Here is a 23,044-nt window from a genome sequence, read left to right on the forward strand (position 1 = left end):
TTCATATAACTGCATGCACTATTCCACAAATGGCTGAACAAAAGCCATATAGAGTTGCATCATGACTTCCTAACTCTTATACTCAATGCCAAAACCAATGAAGGCAGGCACACTTCCTTACCACTCTTTCTGTTTGTGTTGCCAATTTCAGGGAGTTATGAAGCTGGACTGCAAGATCCCGTCTTCCCCAGCCTCGTCGTGTACCTGGAGCATCTCAATCATGGAACCATTGTCAATAACCTGTGCACCCACTCCCACCCCAAGATGGCCACCAGAAAGTCTAAGAACCAGAACTGATTACAGTACTCAAACACTAATTGTGTAAACATTTTAAGTTGTAATAAAGGCTCGAGCTGCGCTTTAGTATTTAAAAAGCTTGATGCTCTTTTTTATATCTCTCTAAATATTCAACAATTTGAGGAATTGAAAGATTATACCTTTTTAAGGTGCCTCAGTGTTTACTTTTTACACTGGGATTAAATTGAAACCCATATCATGAAAATGAAAGGTAATTTCATTCATAGTAATGCACTCCCTCAAACTCCAACATTAAAAAAAGTCGGGCACCAAAACATTTAATGCTAAAGTTATTTTAAAGTCAATGGGAATGGCTCAGGATCACACTAATAAATGGAGTCGTAACATCATAACTGATGGCCAAAAAAGATGTAGAAACTCTGCACTGTAATGCGAGCTCACAGTAAAGAACCATATTCCCAAGATGGGACAAGGTGAACATAGGTCACATATAGGTCTCTCATAGGTCTCCAGTCATTTGTATCCTCAAGGGAAACTGAGGCCTCATGACATTTGTTTTGACCCAACTTCATTCACACGTATTTCACATCATGTAGATCATCTTATGTAACTCACCTTGTTCGCCTCAATTTTGGGATTTAAAAATTTTAGGTTTTTCACATTTGGAAGTGGAACACCTTGGGCCAGTTTCTCTGTAAGGAAAAATATGAGAATTTTTTGTAACATTTAAAAGACCCAACACAGGAAATAGAAGTGGGAGGAGGCCATTCTGCCCCTCACAGCTGCATAGTATATTGTCGCTATGAGGCCTGGTATTTTATGTTGGTACAAATTTCCTGCTCAAATCCCAAACATCCAAAGGTTTATTGATCTCCATTTTGATTATCTGTGATGATCGAGACTCCACTACACTCTTGGGTAGAGGATTCTCGTGTTAGGTAGAGGATGCTTGACTTTGTGGTAAACATTGAGACTGCAAGCACTGATCTGAGGAAAACATTACCCTCGAGTCCACTCTATCAAACCTTGTAAGTATTTAACACATTACATTGAAATCACCTCACATTCATTTCAATTCTAGATCCAGCCCACTTACTTATTCCTTTAAATATAATCCTCACTTCCCAGGAATCACGGGATGAACCTTTGTTGCTCTCCCCCTTTGCCAGTTGATCCTTTCTTCTGCAAAACGATCAGGCTTCCTCATAATATTCCAGATGTGGCCTCTCACCAGCACCATATTGCATTACAAAAGATATATTTCCCCTTCTACATCTTTAGGGGTGGCATAGTGGTGCAAAGGTAGAGTTGCTGCTTTACAGTGCCAGAGACCTGGGTTCGATCCTGACTACGGGTAATATCTGGATGGAGTTTGTATGTTCGTCCCATGACAGCGTGGGTTATTCCCAGGTGCTCTGGTTTCCTTTCAGACTCCAAAGATGTACTGGCTTGTAGGTTAATTGACTTGGTAAAATTGTAAATTGTCCCTAGAGTGTAGAATGGGCTAGCGTACGCAGATGACTGATTGGCACGGACTTGGTGGACTGAGGGGCCCATTTCCATGTTGCATCTCTAAACAAAATGACTCATTTCCACTTGTAATGACAGCCAACATATCACTTGCTTCCTAATTGATGTTGTATCTGCTTGTTAACTTGCAGTGATTTGTGTAGAAGTACATCCAGGTCCAACTGAACACCAACACTGCTCAATCTCTCAGCATTTAAAAAGTACTCTGCATTCTTACTTTTTGGGACCAGTCTGTTAGGTTTAAGATAGTTATGGATAGAGACATGGCTTGCCCATAAATTTAAATTCTAAATTGGGGCAAGGCCAACTTTCAGATTATGACAATAACTCACTCAAGTTGATTGGAGCAGGTTGTTTGTAGGAAAAGGAATGTCAGGAAAGTGTGATGTTTTTGTCAACGACATGCATGTTCCTGTTAGAGTGAAGAGCAATGCAGGTGGCATGAGATAACTTAGATGATAAGAGATATTGAGGCTCTGGGCAAGAAGGAATCATGGGGCAGGTGCGATCAAGTGCATCCCTGGAGGAGCAAGCCAAAAAAGGAAATCAGGGGGGACAAAAGGATACAGGAGGTAGCTCTGGCAGATAATATTAAGGAAAATCCCAAGAGATTATATATATAAAATTGGAAAAAGGATAACCAGAGAGAGAATGGGACCCCTTGGAAATCAAGACAGCCAACGCTGTGTGGAGCCAAAAGAGATGGGAAAGGTCCTCAATGAGCATTTCATCTCCGTTTTCACTGTAGAGGAAGACATGGGGACCGGTGAACTTGGGACAGTCAATGGAAGTGTCTTGCGGGCAATCAGTATTACGGTTGAGGAGGCACTGAACGTCCTGACGCATATGAAGGTAAATAAATCTCCTATGCCTGGTCAGATATATCCAAGGACACAGTGGACAACTGGCTGAGATTTACAAGTCATCATTCGATGCAGGTGAGGTGCTGAAAGACTGGAGGGTGGCAAATATTGTGCCTCTATTTAAGAAGGGCTGCAGAGAAAAGCTTGGACAAGCCAGCGAGCTTAACATCTGTGGTCAGAAAGTTACAAGAGAGTATTAAGATAGGGTTATTAAGAGATATTAAGTTAATAGAGAGTATTAAGAGAGGGTTAAGATACACATGTATTTAGATGAACAAGGACTGGTTAGGGATAGTCAGGATGGTTTTTGTACATGGGAGGTCATGTCTCATGAATCCGATTGAGTTTTTTGAACATGTGATCAAAAATTTTGATGAGGGCAGAGCTGTAGACATTGTATATACAGCTGCTCCTCGACCTATGATGGGGTTACGTTCCGATAAACCCATCGTAAATCGAAAATATCGCAAGTTGAAAACACGTTTAATACATTGTGATCACGTGACCAGAAGTGACGTGCGGCTCGCTGCCGTTGCCGAGCATTTGCCGATCGTAAAGTAAAAATATCGTATGTCGAAGCATCGTAAATCGGGGAGCTTCTGTATGAATTTCAGCAAAACATTTGACAAGGTTCCGCATGCTAAGCTGCTCTGGATGGTTAGATCGCATGAGATCCAAGGAGAGATAGCTGAATGGATATAAAATTGGCTGGCATCACATCCTGGTATCGCATCACTCCAGTCCTCAAACAACTTCACTGGTTTCCCATCTCCCACCGGATCACCTACAAAATCCTGGTCCTCACCTACAAAGCCCTCCACCATCTGCCCCCCCCCCCCCCCCCCCATATCTCACTGACCTCCTCTCCCCCTACCAACCCTGACGGTCCCTCAGATCCACATCAGCTGGTCTCCTCTCCATCCACAAATCCAACCTCCGCAGTTTTGGGGACAGAGCCTTCTCCAGGGCAGGTCCCAGGCTCTGGAACCCCCTCCCCCAACTGATCCGCAAATCCGTGTCCCTCACCATCTTCCAGTCCCGCCTCAAGACCCATCTCTTCACTTCTGCCTATCCTTAGCCCCACGTCCCCCTCCCTTTTCATCTGTGCTTGAATTGCCTCGTATTGTGTTTTGAATTGAATTCTGTCTTTAATTTGTGTACTAGTCATGTCTCTACTATTTATTTCATTCCGCTTACATGTTTTTCCTCTACTTGCTAAATTTTTGTAAGGTGTCCTTGAGACTCTTGAAAGGCGCCCATAAATAAAATTTATTATTGTTATTCATGGAAGGGTGATGGTGGAAGGTTGCTTTTCGGACTGGAGGCTTGTGACTAGCAGTGTGTCTCAGGGTTTGGGTCTGGGCCCATGGTTTGTCATCTATATCAATAATTTGGATAAGAACGTACAAGGCATGATCAGCAAATTTGCAGATGACACAAATGTGGGTGATATTGTAGATTGTGTAGATGGTTGCAAAAAATTGCAGCAGGATCTTGATCGGTTGGGCACATGAGCTGAAGAATGGTTGATGGAATTTAATGCAAAAAGGTGTGAGGGTTGCATTTTGGGCAGTCTAAGTAGGGCAGGACTTACACAGTGAATGGTAGGGCTCTGGGGAGTGTTGAAGAGCAGAGCGATCTAGGAGTACAGGTACATAGTCCCTTGAAAATGGCATCACTGGTAGACAGGGTGGTCAAAACGACTTTAGGCACATTGGCCTTCATCAGTCAGAGTATTGAGTATAGAACTTAGGAAATCATGTATAAGACATTGATGAGACCACATTTAGAGTATTGCGTTCAGTTTTGGTCAGAAAAAATGTTATCAAGCTGTAAAGGGTGCAGACAAGATTTACAAGGATGTTGCCAGGCCTTGAAAACCTGAGCTATAGTGAAAGGTTGAGCAGGCTAGGACCTTATTCTTGGAACGCAAGAGGATGAGAGGTGATCCTATAAAGGTGTACAAAATCATGAGAAGAATAGATTGGGTAAGCGCACAGTCTTTTGCCCTGATTAGGGGAATCAGGAACCAGAGGACATAGGTTTAAGATGACAGGGGGGATCCTATGGGATAATTTCTTCACACAAAGAGTGGTGGGTATATTGAAAGAGCTGCCAAATAAGGTAGTTGAGGCAGATGCTATCCTGACTTTTAAGAGGCATTTTGGTGGGTACATGGATAAGATAGCTTTAGAGGGTTATAGGTGAAGTGCGGGAAGGTGGGACAAGTGTAGATGGGCATGTTGGTCGACGTGGGCAAATTGGACTGAATGGCCTGTTTCCATGCTGTATCTATGACTATGACAAAACATTTTGGGTTGGGACCCTTCTTCAGACTGATCTGGTCTGATCCTGGGGTAATTTGCAAATATTCTTCTTGCACCCATCTATCCAACTGTATTAAGTGATCATTCATCTTATTTGTAAATATTTTTTCCTAGGCCATCTATCCAAAGGTTCCAAAGGTGTCAAAGGTCTTTAATTGTCACATGTACCAATTAATGTACAGTGATATTCATATTACCATACAGCCATACTAAAAAAGCAACAATACACACAACTACATAAAAGTTAACATAAGCATCCACCATAGTGGATTCCCACATTCCTCACTGTGATGGAAGGCAATGAAGTCTAATCCTCTTCCTCATTTCCAATAGCATTACCTCTACCCTACTTTCTATTTCCCGGAAAACAAGACACAAAGTGCTGGAGTAACTCAGCAGGTTAGGCAGCATCTCTGGGGAAAAATGGATAGGTGATGTTTCAGATCTGGACCCTTCTTCAAACTGATTGTATTGGGAAGAGAAAGCTGGAAATGAGGTGCAGGCGGGAGAAAGCCAGGTAAGTGGTTGGTGGACACAGGTGTGTTGGGGGTGGGGGGTGGGAGGCTTGATTGTGAAGCCAGAGGAAGGATTGTAAGTAGAAAGGGGGGGGGGGGGGGGGGGGGGGGAGGAAAGGAGGGATGGGCAGTGGGAGAAAATGGGCACACATCCAGGTGGAGCACAGGGAAAAGAGCTGGGGGGAAAAATTGGGGGGAAGAGGGAGGAAAAGGTTTAAAGATTGTGATGAACTGAGGTTGATAATTTAATGTTCATTCTATCTTTTGTCAAAGAATGGAGATACGTTTGAGGCCCCCCTCAACCGCAACGGACTTAGCTAGGAATATAATTCCTATTATGATCCATGCATTTACTCTTTGGCAATTCATATTACAATTACAATACAACGCAACATAACACAATACAATAATCAAGTCAGTAAAATGTTTCATTTGCAAACCAAAGTCTCAGAACAGCATATTTACACTGCAGGGCAAATGAGCAAAGGTATTTTTTTCTAGACTAAAGCTTATGAAGTTCAGCATGCACTGGAGAAAACCTCATCATTTAAATGAGATTTCTCTAAATGAAAAATCCCCATCATCACCATCTTTTTTACCATGGAAATCCCAAACAGCCTCCAGCATGTACTTACTATTGACGCCTGGTAACACCGCTAACTTTACTGCAATGTTCATTATCAGGTCCAGACCAGCCACCTTCAACAAGACATGATGAGAAAGAAAATGTCAAAAAAGGTTTCTCTCAATTTAATGTCCTAGGATAATGTAATGTTTACGGTGGGGAGTGGGGAGTACTGGTGTACAACATCGTTGTGGGGGGGCTGGAATTGACAACCCAAAGACCACTCATATGAACAAGGAAGTCTCAGGCTTCCCAGGATGTCCTCACTGTGGTCCTTTTGACTGCACTCTTGAGCAGAACTTCTCATGGGGTTGATGGTGGGAATGTTGGCTTCCTGTTAGCTCATTGAGGAATCTGGAGAGGGAGCTGACCCAGGTTAGAACTGAAACAGATTCAGTGACTACATTTATTTCATTGGAGCGGCATGGCTCTATCAGAGACAGTTGTTTAAGCTAATTTACGTATGATCGTGGGGAGACCCAGCACAGAAAGAGGCCCTTCGGTCCACCAGGTCCACGTTAGTCATTAAAATGGGATGATGAACCAACAAATCGCAGAGTGACAGTAGTTTCTGTGGGAAGTGGAAAAAAGTGAGATGGGGGAAGATGTGACTAATGATGCTGATAATAATGTTGCAGAATGATGTGTTGGATGCAGAGGTTGGTGTGATAAAAGGTAAGGACCAGGGAGTTCTATCCTGGCTCTGTCTGGAGGGAGCAGCAAAACCACGGGATGTAAGGAGACATGGGTGAGAGCTTCATTCACAACTGCTAGGGTGGAAGGAAGAGGGAGGGGCGGTAAACTACCTTTAATGAAGAAAGAGAACAGCTCAGACATCCTGAAACGGAGACAGAGAAATCAACAACTGAGACTTGACCTAAAACATCCTTAACCTTCAGAGACTTAGAGCAATCAGAAGTTGTTGCTATAGGTGAGAATATGTTCCGATAGGTGATGAGTGCAAGTTGAGGGAAACTGGTTGGTTCCATGTTCCAGGCAGAAATGGAGGGCCCCAAAGCCTTCCAGACAGGGAATGGTAGTGTAAAGGGGCTGGACATCCATGGAAATTATTAGGGGGCTTGGGCTGAGGAATTGGAAATTCTGTGTGCTAGAGGGTAGCCTGGATGTAGGTGAGAAACATAGAAACATAGAAAATAGGTGCAGGAGTAGGCCATTCGGCTTTTCGAGCCTGCACTGCCATTCAATATGATCATGACTGATCATCCAACTCAGTATCCTGTACCTGCCTTCTCTCCATACCCCCTGACCCCTTGTGGTTAAAGGGCCACATCTAAGTCCCTCTAAAATATAGCCAATGAACTGGCCTCAACTACCTTCTGTGGCAGAACATTCTAGAGATTCACCACTCTCTGCGTGAAAAATGTTTTTCTCATCTCGGCCCTAAAAGATTTCCCCCTTTTCCTTAAACTGTGACCCCCTTGTTTTGGACTTCCCCAACATCGGGAACAATCTTCCTGCATCTAGCCTGCCCAACCCCTTAAGAATTTTATAAGTTTTCTATAAGATCCCCCCTCAATCTTCTAAATTCTAGCGAGTACAGGCAGAGCCTATCCAGTCTTTCTTCATAAAGGATTGGATAATGTCTCCTCATGCAGAACTACTGTTGTTTGCTATCTGTGACCACATGCTTATCATCACAGCACAAGGTGATTGATCATTGCCCTGAGAACTCTGCATCCACCACCCCCTGACGATTTTGCATCATTTTCTGATTGTATTTAAAATCTTCAACATCCACAGTATTTACGGTGGCGTAGCAGTGGAGATATGGCCTTACAGCACCAGAGAACCAAGTTCAATCCTGACTATGGGTGCTGTCTGTGCGGAGTTTGTGCGTTCTCCCCGTGACTTGCATGGGTTTTCTCCGGGATCTTTGGTTTCCTCCCACACTCCAAGGACGTACAGGTTTGCAGGTTAATTGGCTTGGTGTAAATGTAAAATTGTCCCTAGTGTGCGTAGGGTAGAGCTAATGTGCCGGGATCGCTGGTCGGTGCGGACTCAGTGGGCCGAACGGCCTGTTTCTGCGCTGTATCTCTAAACTAAAATCCACAGTATTTTCCTTTTGTGAATTTAACTTTTGTTTTGATTGCATGGAACTTGGATTTTTAACAACTGTTTAGAGGCTGAATTTTCCCATTTCATTCGTGTTATCTGAGAAGTATCTTTCTAAATGTTGTGATGAGACACTTTTGAGTTATGCTCAGAGAAGATCTTGCCCATAAATACTTCATATGGTGTGTGAGATAGCCAAGATGAATAGAGTATGTACTTTAAGGTGCCGTTACACTGTGCTGCCATAATGTTGCTATTGAATTGAATAATTGTATTTCATTGTTTTTAAAGTGGTTTTGTGTTTTTTTCTCTCACTCTCTTAATTTTTTAATAGTAAAATGTATTTGTGATATGATGACTGTCTAAGGGTGTGGCTTTGATTAGACTTCAATTTGCACCCAAGAATCAAGTGTTATCTCAACCAAGCAAGACAATAAAAAGGAGAAAGTGCTGGAGTAATTCAGAAGTCAGGCAGCATCTCTGGAGAACATGGATAGGTGGCGTTTCAGGTTGGGACCCTTCTTCAGACTGCTTAGGGGGGAGGTATAAAGCTGGAAAAGAGAACAAGCAGGATACAGCCTGGCAGGTTGATGCAGGTGAGAGGGTTTTGAAAGGGAGATGGATGGATGAAGACAGGTTTTAAATAGTTGTGAATTGTGAAGCTAGAGGAAGGAATGTTGATAGAAGCAGAGGGGAATTGGAGAAATAGGTATAAGTCCAGGAGGGGTTCGGGATGAAGCAAGGGGGGTAGATTGCTAGTTACCTAAAATTGGTGAATTCAATGCCCATGCCATTGGGTTATAAGCTACCCAAGCAGAATATGAGATATTTAAAAATATACAAGACGATTTTCTTACCGGAACAGGGCCAACATTAGAATGTCCAAGAGTTAATTTGAGACTGTACAAAAAACAAAGTAAAAGAGCAAAACACTATTATATCACACAAAGGAAGTTGTTTTTTAGCAATGTTTGTGCAATCTGACTTTAAACTCATCCAATAGATGATGGTACAGTGAAACGAGGCAACATGCAACAAATATAATGGCAGCTTTGGTTTGCACTGAATTCTTAATGGGCAGGATTGGATCACAGACATATTTAAACGATCCCGCATTTCTCGAGGCGCTGTTCTCTTTGCATCCTGAGATCCAGACGTATCGCCACGCCTCAGTGCACGCATGCCCTTGACCTCTCCCTGCAACACCACTGACCCTTCCTATCTCAGTGCTGTCCTAGCACACAGTTCCACTTTATCCTTTACCACATTCAGTGCTGCAGGCAACAGTTTTCCTTCCTTTCAGATGCTAAGGATTGCAAACTTCAACAGACGTCGGTCTTCAACAATAATAATGGTCAATGGGTAATAATGGTCAAGAAAATAGAAAAAAAAATAATATTGTAACAGTGAGAAGAACCAATAGTGATTCTAAGGAACATGAGCCAAGTTGTAGCCATTGACTGATTGTTCTGTCCAATATAAGAGATATTCGTTCACTTTTTCTTGAATATACTTATTGGTTGGATTTGCCATTTGTTAGGCTAGCACAATTGAAAACCTCCTCCATGGTTTAATGCTTTTGTAGAAAGTATCTGCCTTCTGGTTGACTTACATTACACTATTCAGACAGAAATAAAGTTATTTATACCAGAGGACAAAGCTGGAAGTTCAGAGGGGTAAAGTACAAACATAGAAAGTAGGTGTAGGAGTTGGCCATTTGGCCCTTCAAGCCAGCACCACCATTCAATATGATCATGGCTGATCATCCACAATCAGAACCCTGTTCTTTCTTTTTCCTCATATCCCTTGATTCCGTTAACCCAAAGAGCTAAATTTAACGCACTCTTGAAACCATCCAGTGAATTTGCCTCCACTGCCTTCTGTGGCAGAGAATTCTACAGATTCACAACTGGGTGAAAAAGCTTTTCCTCATCTCAGTCATAACTGGCCTACCGCTTATTCTTAAACCGGTTCTGGTCTCCCCCAACACCCCGGGTACATTTTTCCTGCATCTAGCCTGTCCAATCCCTTAAGAATTTTATATGTTTCTATAAGATCCCCATCTAATCCTTCTACATTGCAGTGAATACAAGCCCGGTCTACCTATTCTTTCATCATATGGCATTCCCGCCATCCCGTGAATTAACCTGGTTAAGTTTAAATGAGTTATTTTTACACAGAGGTTGATAGATGCCTGGAACACGCTGCCACGGTGGTGATGGAGGCAATTACATCAGTGGTGTTTCAGAGACTTTTAGATAGACACACGAACATGCAGGGGATGGAGGGACAGGGATCCAATGCAGGCAGAAGGGCATGAATTAAACAGGCAGCATGTCTGACAGAGATAAAGATTTCCTTATCTTTAATTTTTTGCAGCATTGGAAAGAGATTTTAATCAATTTGAAGGGCATCAGTTCTCTCGGGATATAATGATCTCCCAATACAGCTCTCCTATTTGGCTGAGTTTTGAGCTAGTTGGTGCAAATTAGTTGCTTGAACATCACCATAACCAATGTACACACTTGCACAAAGTCCACTCAATGTCACTAGACAGGAGTCACAGAAAAATCTGGTTGATTCATCCTACTATAGGAACACAGGAGTTGCACCCTTTCTGAAGCAACTAATAACAGAGATCAAATGTCTAAACTACGCTAATGAAATAAGCAAAAATATTTAATCAATATTGACTGTCATTAGCTATCAATGTATTAAATGTTAGTTGTGCATTCAGTAGGAGGGAACGAATATGCCATGAATATACCTCTGAAGGTTATGGAGTAAAACCACAATCTAAACATTTGAGGATTTCATCTGCACTAAATTTAACCACGACTTGTTTTTTACAGGTGAAGTTCAATCAGCAAACTGGGCCCATGTGAGTGCATGAAAAGTAATTCAGTTTTATTTTCCTTACCGATTCAGTTGTAGAGATCCAATCAGTTTCGTCTGAACAATGTTCACCTGAGCAGAGACACTCGCTTCCTACAACAAGAGAAAATAATAAAGGAGATTTCTCATGGCAATAGTTTTGTCAACTGTAAAATTTATGACGTACTACAGCAGAAGTAGATTTTAGTACTTACAATGTTCAGGACAAAAAGTGATGCGAGGGATGAATTTGGCAGGACCGCGTTTACGTCAAATGCACCAAATGCTTGAACGTTGATGTTGTTTGTTGCAACCTTCAGAACTGGCGATCGAGTGGCGTGCAGGTGCATTTCGATCGGCAAGTTAGGATAGAGCTTCTCCAGCTGTTAAGAAGTATATTTTTGCCATTAACCATTTTCTCCCCCTGAGATTGTGCCTAGTCTCTAAGCATTAGTATTCTATGCTATTTTTATTTCATGTTTTCAGAATCCATAATATTTTGCATTGGTAATGCTCATCTCTCCCATCATAGAGTAACGTGCAAAGAAGCATGATACATGACCTGGACAGGTTGAGTGAATGGGCAGATGCGTGGCAGATGCAGTATAATATAGATAAATGCGAGGTTATCCACTGGTGGCAAAAAAAGGGGGCAGATTATTATCTCAATGGGGTTAGGTTAGGTAATGGGGAGGTACAGCAAGACCCGAGTGTCCTTGTGCACCGATCTGAAAGTTGGCGTGCAGGTACAGCGGGCAGTGAAGAAAGTTAATGGAATTTTGGCCTTCATAACAAGAGGATTTCAGTATAGGAGTAGAGAGGTTCTTCTGCAGTTGTATAGGGCTCTGGTAAGACCACATCTGGAGTATTGTGTACAGTTTTGGTCTCCTAATTTGAGGAAGGGCATCCTTGTGATTGAGGCAGTGCAGCGTAGGTTCACGAGATTGATCCCTGGGATGGCAGGACTGTCATATGAGGAAAGATTGAAAAGTAGGCTTTTATTCACTTAAGTTTAGAAGGATGAGGGGATATCGTATAGAAACATATAAAATTATGAAAGGACTGGACAAGCTAGATGCAGGCAAAATGTTCCCAATGTTGGGCAAGTCCAGAACCAGGGGCCACAGTCTTAGAATAAGACTTAGGGGAGGCCATTTAAGACTGAGGTGAAAAGAGAGTTGTAACTCACGCAGAGAGTTGTAAATTTGTGGAATTCCCTGCCACAGATGGCAATGGGGGCCAAATCACTGGATGGATTTAAGAGAGAGTTAGATAGAGGTTAGTGGAATCAAAGGATATGGGGTGAAGGCAGGCACGGGTTATTGATTGGGGACGATCAGCCATGATCGCAATGAATTGCGGTGCTGGCTCGAAGGGCCAAATGGCCTCCTCCTGCACCTATTTTCTATGTTTCTATGTTTATATTAACAAAAGTGATATGGGACAAGGAGCTGTTAATATCAGACAAGAGTTTACAAACCCATGAAACACTTACCTCAGGTACAATTAAACTAAAGGACTTTGTGTTTAATCTGATAGGCGATGATGGTGGAATCTGAGGAAAACAGAAAGGAATTAGCCAATTTTATTTTTGGTCATTTGTGGAACTGTATCATTGTACAATCTTGAAAGGCAAGTGCGCTGAATAGTTGGTAAGGATTTCAAACTCAACTGCAATTCTGAGGTTGGATTTGTAAATAACTGCAGGATTCCATTGACAAAAAGCACATCAATGCCTCTACTTCCTTAGAAGGCTTAGGAAGTTCGGCATGTCCCCATAACTCTCACCAACTTCTACAGATGCACAATAGAAAGCATTTTATCAGGATGCATCACAGCTTGGTTTGGGAACAGCTCCATCCAAGACTGCAACAAATTGCAGCAAGTTGTGGACGCAGCCCAGACCATCACACAAACTAACCTCCCTTCCATTGAATCCATTTATACCTCACACTGCCTCAGCAAGGCCAGCAGCATAATCAAGGATGAGTCGCACCTTGGCCACACCCTTCTACCCTCTCCCATCAAGCAAAAGGTATAGAAGTGTGAAAATGCATACCTCCAGATTCAGGGACAGTTTCTTCCCAGCTGTTATCAGGCACCTGAATCATCCTACCACAACCAGAGACCAGTCCTGAACTACTATCTACCTCCTTGGTGACTCTCGGACTATCCTTGATCGGACTTTGCTGGCTTTACCTTGCACTAAACGTTATTCCCTTATCATGTATCTATACACTGTAAATGGCTCGATTGTAATTGTTTATTGTCTGTCTGCTGATTGGATAGCATGCATCAAAAGCTTTTCACTGTACCTCAGTACACGTGACAATAAACTAAACTGTAAACTGTAAAGAAGCTCTATTAATAAATTTGGATTTACTGAAAGTTATTAACCAATACACTACTTCTGCATCTTATTCTATGCTTCATCTTCATATCATATTTTCCCCTCAATTTAGGAGTCAATTGAGTTTATGCTAGTCCTCCAGTTCCCACATTTATTTTGTAACCTGTTCTATCACACATGTCAAATAGCCACCCCGATTCTCCCACCTACCATTTACTGGAAGTAGTGTTCAGCAGCTAATCAGCCTTTTCGACTGTCTTTGGGATGCGTTAGGATATTTGAGCCTCCGGGTCAAACCTATGCGGCGACGGGAAGAACACGCAAACTCAGGCATGACAGCATCGAAGGCCGCCTAAGCCACTGGCGGACCGAGATAAGGGCCCACAAAGTCGGCCTCGGATGTCAGCTATGGGAACGGATCCACCAGATCCAGCCGGGCTGGAGTTCCAGAGCCCCGGCTGCAGTGGGCAAATTCAAACTGCTGATCAGAGGTCTGGCCACAGAAGTCCCATGAGGTCGAGATCAGGCGCCTCACCTGGCCTAGGCACAACATTTTTGGGAAGACTTCACGGTGGCATTTCAAATGCACTCTCGTTATTTTGTCTGGCCTGTAGGACCATATCTTGCCAGAAAATCAGTGGTGTACCTGTAAAGTCTTTTTGCTGACTCGATACTGTGCAGCAAAAAAGATTTTCATAGTACCTTGGCACACGTAACACTATTGCTAAATTAAACTAAAGTTAACTAAACTAAACCTTTGAATGATGAAAGGATGGCTTTTACCCACCAGTTTATCAGTGATTTTCATTTGTAAGATTCCTGCTTCATAATACACAAACCCCGCTGAGTTAGCAAGGAAATCAGATATTCCCAAGTACAACATGTGAGTGGATTGAGTGGGAAGGCTTATTGGAGGTGGCCTGAAGGGAGGCTCTTTCCTTTGTCCCACTCTGTAGAATTGACCCTGTAAAAAGAATTAGATGCCAAATCACATAGACTGCAGGAAGTATACGTGATGCAAAAAGACCTTCAAAGTTACAAAATGCACTGATAATGAAAAGAGCTGGTCAATAACATATTTTTTTACCAACAGCTTAAGTATTTTCAAACTTCTGAATATAAATGATCTTTGAAACTTCTGTTGCCTGAAGAACCTTAGTTTGGACTTGACCACAAGGTCACAGACCACCACTTCCTTGGTCCTAATGTGAACCAAGGATTCAAGAGGTGAGTGGGTTACTGGTCCCACAGTTCTTGGTACCAGGAGGACCAAACTCTTAAGGGTGGCATGGTCAGATAATGTCAAGGTGATGGACAAAGTGCACTGGTTAGAAGCTTATCTTAATTAACATGAAGCTTTTCTGAACTTAGGTCAGCTTCGGTTGTGCTAGAACTTTGAGGTTAGCAATAAGACTTTTGAGCCTGGATAGCGAATATCCATCACAAGATTACTGGCAACGTATAAATGGAGAACTCAAAAACAGTCTTGGATAAGTCTAAAGCGAGCAGAACTATGAAACAGCCCAAATATCAACCCATCCAACTGCCCGAGTACACGCGCATCACCCTCCCCTCCCCAGGAGACAAGGACATACCTTAAAATCCAGGTCCATGGCGTCATTGGTGATTTCAATTTGATTAACCAGTGAATAGTCAACCTCAGCAAATGGGTTAATTTTGAACGATACTAAGAACACAGGGGGAAAAGAACATGAAATATAAAATATCAGTACAAAACATTCCAAATTCTTCATCCAGATTGTTTTTTGGCCACCACCTGGGTAAAAGGCGAGGACTGCATTTGGCTCCTGTTCCAGGTCTACGTGGGGACATTTTGTGGCACAGCTAGTCTGACTCTTGACCTGACCCAGCTCGTGGAGAGTTGAGATGAAACAACTAAACTTAGCATCCTCAGTGAGTCCACGATGAGCTTTTGCTTTACTCCATATCAAGTCTGTTGCCAGCACTCCATCCTTCAGTTCCTAAAACACATCACTTACTTCAGCAACTGATTGCTGCTGCTGCTGAAGTCCTGGTCCTTAATGATGAGTTACCATCACCACCTGCATTAAAATCCTTGAGATCTCAACTATTACAAAACTTCTTTGTGTTGTCATCTATGTATCCAACTCTTCCATCATTATCAGATTACTGTACAGATCTTGTTTGCTCATCTGCCCTGTACCCTTTCTAATGACATCATCTTTCCTGTAACATGGTGCCCAGAACTGAACACAATATTTGACATCCATATTCACTATCTGCAATATCACTCACTTTTATATCATCTGCAAACTTGCTAATTTTGCCATGTATGTTCTCAACCAAATCATTGATATAGATCACAAATGGATCCAACAGCGAACCCTTAGATACACCACTAGTCACAGGCCTCAATCCCAAGGTTTACAAAACTTCTTTGTGTTGTCACCTATGTATCCTGTAGTCCCATCCTGACCAAATTACTGGAGAAGGAGGAACGGTATTGGGACAGTCAGATGGATGTGGTGAGTTGGAAAGTGGTGAAATCATTGGACAAAGTCAGCATGGATTTACGAAAGGTAAATCATGCCTGACGAATCTTATAGAATTCTTCGAGGATGTAACTAGTAGCGTGGATAGGGGAGAACCAGTGGATGTATCTGGACTTCCAGAAGGTTTTCGACAAGGTCCCACATAAGAGATTAGTATACAAACAGAGCACACGGCATTGGGGGTTCAGTATTGATGTGGATAGAGAACTGGCTGGCAAACAGGAAGCAAAGGGTAGGAGTAAACGGGTCCTTTTAACAATGGCAGGCAGTGACTAGTGGGGTACCACAAGGCTCAGTACTGGGACCCCAGCTATTTAAATATATATTAATGATCTGGATGAGGGAATTGAAGGCAATATCTCCAAGTTTGCGGATGACACTAAACTGGGGGGCAGTGTTAGCTGTGAGAAGGATGCTAGGAGACTGCAAGGTGACTTGGATAGGCTGGGTGAGTGGGCAAATGTTTGGCAGATGCAGTTTAATGTGGATAAATGTGAGGTTATCCATTTTGGTGGCAAAAACGGGAAAGCAGACTATTATCTAAATGGTGGCCGATTGGGAATTTCCTGCGAGTGCATTCTGGGACATGCAGCGAGACCTGGGTGTCATGGTACACCAGTCATTGAAGGTAGGCATGCAGGTGCAGCAGGCAGTAAAGAAAGCGAATGGTATGTTGGCTTACATAGCAAGAGGATTTGAGTATAGGAGCAGGGAGTTTCTACTGCAGTTGTACAGGGTCTTGGTGAGACCACACCTGGAGTATTGCGTGCAGTTTTGGTCTCCAAATCTGAGGAAGGACATTATTACCATAGAGGGAGTGCAGAGAAGGTTCACCAGACTGATTCCTGGGATGTCAGGACTGTCTTATGAAGAAAGACTGGATAGACTTGGTTTATACTCTCTAGAATTTAGGAGATTGAGAGGGGATCGTATAGAAACTTACAAAATTCTTAAGGGGTTGGACAGGCTAGATGCAGGAAGATTGTTCCCGATGTTAGGGAAGTCCAGGACAAGGGGTCACAGCTTAAGGATAAGGGGGAAATCCTTTAAAACCGAGATGAGAAGAACATTTTTCACACAGAGAGTGGTGAATCTCTGGAACTCTCTGCCACAGAAGGTAGTTGAGGCCAGTTCATTGGCTATATTTAAGAGGGAGTTAGATGTGGCCCTTGTGGCCAAGGGGATCAGAGGGTATGGAGAGAAGGCAGGTACGGGATACTGAGTTGGATGATCAGCCATGATCATATTGAATGGCGGTGCAGGCTCGAAGGGCCGAATGGCCTACTCCTGCACCTAATTTCTATGTTTCTATGTTTCTATGATAGGTGGAGATAAGCTTCTGGAGCCTGATGGAGCCAGGGAGGGTTGGGGGGGTGGAGACAGCTTCTGGAGAAAAGGAAGCAGCCATCTTGCGAGAGTTTTTGGAGGGAGAATGTAAAACAACATACTTTCCATGGTCTTTAGATTGTTTTCCAACCCGCTTAGTGCACTGGCAACTTTAGGACAAATCTGTATCAAATAAATAGTAAATGACAATGAGGAAATGACCATGTTTGATACAGGCTCCACCATGAGTTATACAGCTCGAAAGCTGTGCAAGTTAACAGCACAAATATTCAATATGAATGGTGAGGGAAGCAGACCTACCTGTTTGTTAAGAGCTTTACGAATGGGTGACTCGAGGAAGCTGCGGAACAGATTGTACAACCACCTGCAAAGCACAATTTTACAGTCAAAACAAAATAAATATTTGCATTGTGCAGACACTCTCAAATACAGAAAACACTCAGGTTAAGTGTGGAGGTGATATTTTACCTGTATTCACTTTCACCCACCATTTGGTGCTACACTGCACTCCTTCCTTTCTTAACAGACCACCATTTGCACTTGTATTCTCCACTTCTCACCTGCAGCCTTGGTAACTATCTTCAACCTTCTCTCCACCGTCTGACTCATCTGCCAAACCTTTCTTTACATAAATCGACTTTTCACTTGCCAGCTCCTGCCCCACCACTTCTCTCCATTTCCCACCACAGATGCTACCCAAGTGGAAGATGGGACCTAGTGGGTTGGATCCTTTTGCATTGCAACAACTTTGCATCAGTGCCTTCACCTGCACCACATTGTGACAACACTTCATCAATGCTCTGTGTCAACACTATCCCAAACACCTCAGTGCCTCTCCAACTTGGAGGCCTCTGACTTGGACTCAGGATTCCTCCCCATTTGCTCTTCACATTTACCAGGATGTATTTATTAAGGCAACATTAAATATTTCATGTGTCCATTTGCCGTGGTCTTTGGTTTCAGATTTCAAGACCATCAATAGCACTTCCAAAATAAATCAGGAAGCTCTGGAAATCCTCAGCGGATCAGGCAGCTTCCACGAGGGGCAGACTGAGCTATAATTCCAGGTTGATGGTATTGTGTGTTTGATCTTCTATTTTTGTGCTGTTGTGCCTTTGACAACTGAGCATTAAGCTCAGGACTCGCTCGAGTCTTGACCTCTGTGAGCTTTTCTATTATACCAGGATGGACTCTTCTCCCTGGTTCCCAGAATTATAGTCATGGAGCTATATGGCATGGAAGCAGGCCATTCAGCCCACAGTGTTCATGCTAACCCGGTTAGCATTCTGTGCAAGTCTCATTTGCCTGCATTTGACCCATAGTCCTCCATAGTGCAGTGACGTTTTTCATAAGGTGCGCTGAAAATTACTTTGGATGTCTGCAAAAAGTTAAGTTCCTGCTGGATGATGCCAAGACCAACTTTCATCATCCTTGCAAATGCCACCGTCCTGCCCGCCCGTACCTGCACTCAAATTCCACCGGCATTAAATTTAGCACATCCCCATGAGCTGAGACTGTAGAGGGGTAAGAGAGAGAGAGCAAGTACATAGTAGAGTACAGCCAAGGAACAGGCCCTACAACCCACAATATCTGTGCCAAACATCTTGTCAAGAGTAACTTTTGTCTGAATGCACATAATCCATATCTCTCCATACTCTGCATATTAACCTGCCTATCCCAAAGCCTCTTACAGTATGCCACTATTGTAGCTGCCTCCACCACCATCCCTGGCAATGCTGTGCAGGAACCCACCACCCTCTCCGTAAAATAGTTGCCCCACACATCTCCTTTAAACTTTGTCCCTCTCAGCTTAAAGCTATGCCTTCTAGTAGTTGATATGTCCATGCTGGGAAAAAGAGTCAAAATGTCAACCTTATCTACACCTCTCCTAATTTTAAATATAGACAATAGGCAATAGACAATAGATGCAGGAGTAGGCCATTTTGCCCTTTGAGCCAGCACCACCAATCAATGTGATCATGGTTGATCATTCCTATCAGGTTCCAGAGAAAGCAATCCAAGTTTAACTTCACCTTGTTCTCTAATCCAGGCATCATTCTGCTAAACATTCTCTGCACCCTTTCCAAAATCTCTACCTTATTCTTGCATTGGAATGATTAGAACTCGACACAGTACTACAAGAGTGGACTAACCAAAGTCCTGTAAAGCTGCATCATGACACGAAAGAACATGGGGGAGGGAAAACTGGAGCATGAAAGTAAATTGAAATATGCAGACGTTTCTTTTAAAAATCAATTTGCACATTACCTTTTCTTTTTGATGAACCTGATGTCTACTTTCCCAATATTGGCTGAGCAGGCAACGCTTTGGAGAGCTGGGCGGCCAGTGCTGTCACGGGTCATTCCTATCGTCTGTGATATTGACAGACGGCTCACAGACACTTCAAATGATCCACTCGTCCGACTGTGAGGAGATATGAGAAGATGCCATAAGTCATCAGATAATTAACCATTGGAAGACAAACTTACTAATGAACGGAGATGCATTGCTCTGCCAGTATTTATTGTCCCTGGCATTAAACCCCACTCTATCTTGATCCAGAGAGATATAGTTTTGAGAAGTTGATACTCTTGTGGGAATTGCATATTTGCTTCAGAGAAACAGGTTGTTCAGCCCATCAGTTTTGTGCCAGAGATTATGCTGTCCCATGAATCTCATTGTCCCTCATCCAACCACCATAAGGTCCAACTATGATGGAGCTGTTGATCAGTCATTCCAGTCTATGTCCTGCGGCAGTCACAGAGCTAAGGTCCGGGGAACCCACTGCCAGAGTTCTTTGGGGAACTCCTGGCCTGATATCACCGGTCTTTTCAAGCACACGGCAAGTTTGATGTGGCTTGTTAATTACATTCCAATGATTTATTGTGTAACTCCGTAAGTCTACACACTTTGCTCCCACCACGTTCCGAGGGTTTTTTTCAGTCTGCAGACAGCTCCATAACTGCCTGGACTTGTCTACCTCGGCTGCAGGTGGAGTTTTCGATGTAAAACATGGCTTTTATTCCCACAGGAGAAGCAACATTAACAGGACATCAAGGGAATTTTCTTCTGGACAGATTGCCTGTCTGACAATCAGTCTGGTCGGTGGACTTTGCTTCCAGTCAAGTGGAGAGCAGAGTACGGAGCTGGATTCAGAACCCTGGGTGGAACACGATATGAGTAAGCTTCCAACTCGAGGCCTCCAGGAGAGAGGGAGTGAGGCTGTTTGATAACCTGAGCATGGAGGGAAATGTCCCATCCAAGATTTCCCTCCAAGATATCTTCAGTTTCCCTCCTCCCATAAATGTCCCACCTCTCCAGGGCCTGGTGTGTTCCCCGGCTAAATCAGAAGCTGCCGGACTCATTAAAACATTGAAACTGCCCCCCCACTTTCTAGGAATCAGTTAGTGGCCCCGTTCTAGTTCCACTTCTGTTGATCCTGGAATTGAACACATCAGAGACGTGCTGGGGTCAAATAGACCATTTAAAAAAGGTAACAACTCACCAAACGTCAACAAATCTGCGGGGTTTTTAAGATGAAGGTTTCTGGTTGGGTTAAAATTCCCATCATTCTCTCCATCCCATTGGTTTTAATTTACAAACTCATTAGATGAAAGAAATATATTACTTATAAGACATGTATTATGCACCGAATTGGATGTTAACCAACAGTTCCAGCAATTAATGTTGTAGGCACACAAAGATACTGGAGAAACTCAGCGGGTGCAGCAGCATCCATGGAGCGAAGGAAGTAGGCAACGTTTCAGCCCGAAACATTGCCTACTTCCTTCACTCCATAGATGCTGCTGCACCTGCTGAGTTTCTCCAGCATTTTTGTGTACCTTCGATTTTCCAGCATCTGCAGTTCCTTCTTAAAAAATTAATGTTGTATCTTCTCCAATTATCGATTAAAGAATTAACAACACCATCACATACTTCAAATTTATTTTATATAGTGCTGCAGTGACCAATAGCGGGTGGAATGATATGAGTTGAGCAACAGCCTCTGTTCCCTGGGGCGAGGGAAGGTAACACGAGACGGATTACAGCAGCTCTTCAAAATTCCCAAGTCCAACACGAAACAGAGAGTGGACAGCACCCTGGAATTGATCCAGTTACTCCAAAAAGATCAGAGGAAAAATAACCAAAGGTAAAACAAAGACGGAATACTTACAAAAAGCGCTTTTTAACTCTAAAGTCACCCTTCACATGGATGAAACCATTTGTGATGGAGAGCTGAATGCCCCGGCCAGCAGAGAATTTCAGATTAGACTCCGGTAAACCCAACTTGACAATGGCTAACCTGCAGACAAGATTCGGTGCAATGAGTTAACGTTATATTCTCAACATAGCTAGAGATGGACAGGATAAAGGGAGAAGTAGTTTTAAAGAGAATGCTGTTATGATCATTATTATTTCCAGAAATTTCAATAAAAATCAAACTCACAGTACATTTAAAATGCAGAAACTAGGAAAATCAAGATGAGCATTAGAATTATCTGGTAAACAACATTAAGCTGCCTTAGTCACAACTCAGCCTTTATGAAATATAGATGTCTTCCAACATGGAAAGTTCATATGTTCACAAGTTATAGGAGCAGAATTAAGCCATTCGGCCCATTACGTCTACTCCACCATTCAATCACGGTTGACCTCTTTCCCTCTCAACCCCATTCGCTTATCTTTTTTGCATATCTTCTGACACCCATACTAATCAAGAACCTTTCAATCTCCACCTTAAATATATCCATTCACTTGGCCTCCACATCATTCTGTGACAATTAATTCCACCGATTTACCACCCTCTGACTAACAAAATTCCTCCTCATCTCCTTTCCACAGGTATGTCCTTTTATTATGAGGCTATGGCCTCTGGTCCCAGACTCTCGAACTAGCAGTAACATCCTCTCCACATGCACTCTATGCAAACCTTTCATTATTCAAACAGTTTCATATATAATTGGTCCATGCCAGGTTTTTTTGACATCCTAGAACACTCGACAGTGGATGAAACATAGCCAATATTGCAGGGGAGAGGGGAGACCCGATGGAAGTTTACAAAATTACAAGTTGCATAGTATAGACAATAATAACTCTCAAATACTAGAGGGCATAGCTTTAAAGTCCAATGAAGGAAGTTTAAAGTAGATATGTGGGGCAAGTTTTATTTCACACAGAGAGTGGTGGATACCTGGAACGTACTGTTCATTGTTGCTTCCAAACCTCAGCTGAACACGTGACGTGGTATTTACAAAGCTGCATAATCAATGCCAGTTAACACAGTTTAATGTGGTAATGAGTCCATCAACCCTAAAATAACAGTTGCATTTAACAGCTGATATACATGAACTAAAATCAAGCACAAATTCCACTCACGATTTGACTGAGTATTTTATTTTGCCAATCCCGCTGACTTTCGTCTAACCGGTATATATCTGAAAACTGCATGAAATATGCTACTCACGATTTGACCCAGAATTTTATTTTGCCAATCCCGCTGACTTTCGCCTTACCGCTAACATCTGAAAAATGCATCTCTCGCAACTTCTGTTGCAACACACCGATCCCAACCTGTCGACCTGTATGACAAAAAACATGCAAGAATTCAGTGCACAGTGGGGTTTGGATCAATACAGCCATGCTCTTAGCTACACTCAACCCTCTCTCCCACGGTACCACTGCACATGGTTGGCTGGATACTCACATCAGTACAGTTACTGAAGCCAAGGGCTACATAGCCCGGTGGTA

At 42.9% G+C, this 23,044-nt stretch overlaps 1 protein-coding gene across 1 annotated transcript in view; it reads right to left on the reverse strand.

Moving 5' to 3' along the window:
* LOC129707581 (uncharacterized) overlaps window positions 1–23,044 on the reverse strand; it is a 70,589-nt gene that overhangs the window by 45,559 nt on the left and 1,986 nt on the right. Inside the window, exons 2-14 of the mRNA XM_055652729.1 lie at window positions 22,761–22,875; window positions 21,471–21,599; window positions 19,565–19,720; window positions 17,597–17,660; window positions 17,398–17,458; window positions 15,011–15,102; window positions 14,203–14,379; window positions 12,561–12,620; window positions 11,281–11,448; window positions 11,112–11,179; window positions 9,049–9,091; window positions 6,129–6,192; window positions 874–950 (exon numbers count right to left, since the gene is read on the reverse strand). Coding sequence (XP_055508704.1) covers window positions 874–950; window positions 6,129–6,192; window positions 9,049–9,091; window positions 11,112–11,179; window positions 11,281–11,448; window positions 12,561–12,620; window positions 14,203–14,379; window positions 15,011–15,102; window positions 17,398–17,458; window positions 17,597–17,660; window positions 19,565–19,720; window positions 21,471–21,599; window positions 22,761–22,875 — 1,274 coding nt within the window. The remainder of the gene's footprint in view (window positions 1–873; window positions 951–6,128; window positions 6,193–9,048; window positions 9,092–11,111; window positions 11,180–11,280; window positions 11,449–12,560; window positions 12,621–14,202; window positions 14,380–15,010; window positions 15,103–17,397; window positions 17,459–17,596; window positions 17,661–19,564; window positions 19,721–21,470; window positions 21,600–22,760; window positions 22,876–23,044) is intronic.

This window comes from Leucoraja erinacea, chromosome 21 (genome assembly GCF_028641065.1).
Source record: "Leucoraja erinacea ecotype New England chromosome 21, Leri_hhj_1, whole genome shotgun sequence".
Taxonomy (NCBI): domain Eukaryota; kingdom Metazoa; phylum Chordata; class Chondrichthyes; order Rajiformes; family Rajidae; genus Leucoraja; species Leucoraja erinaceus.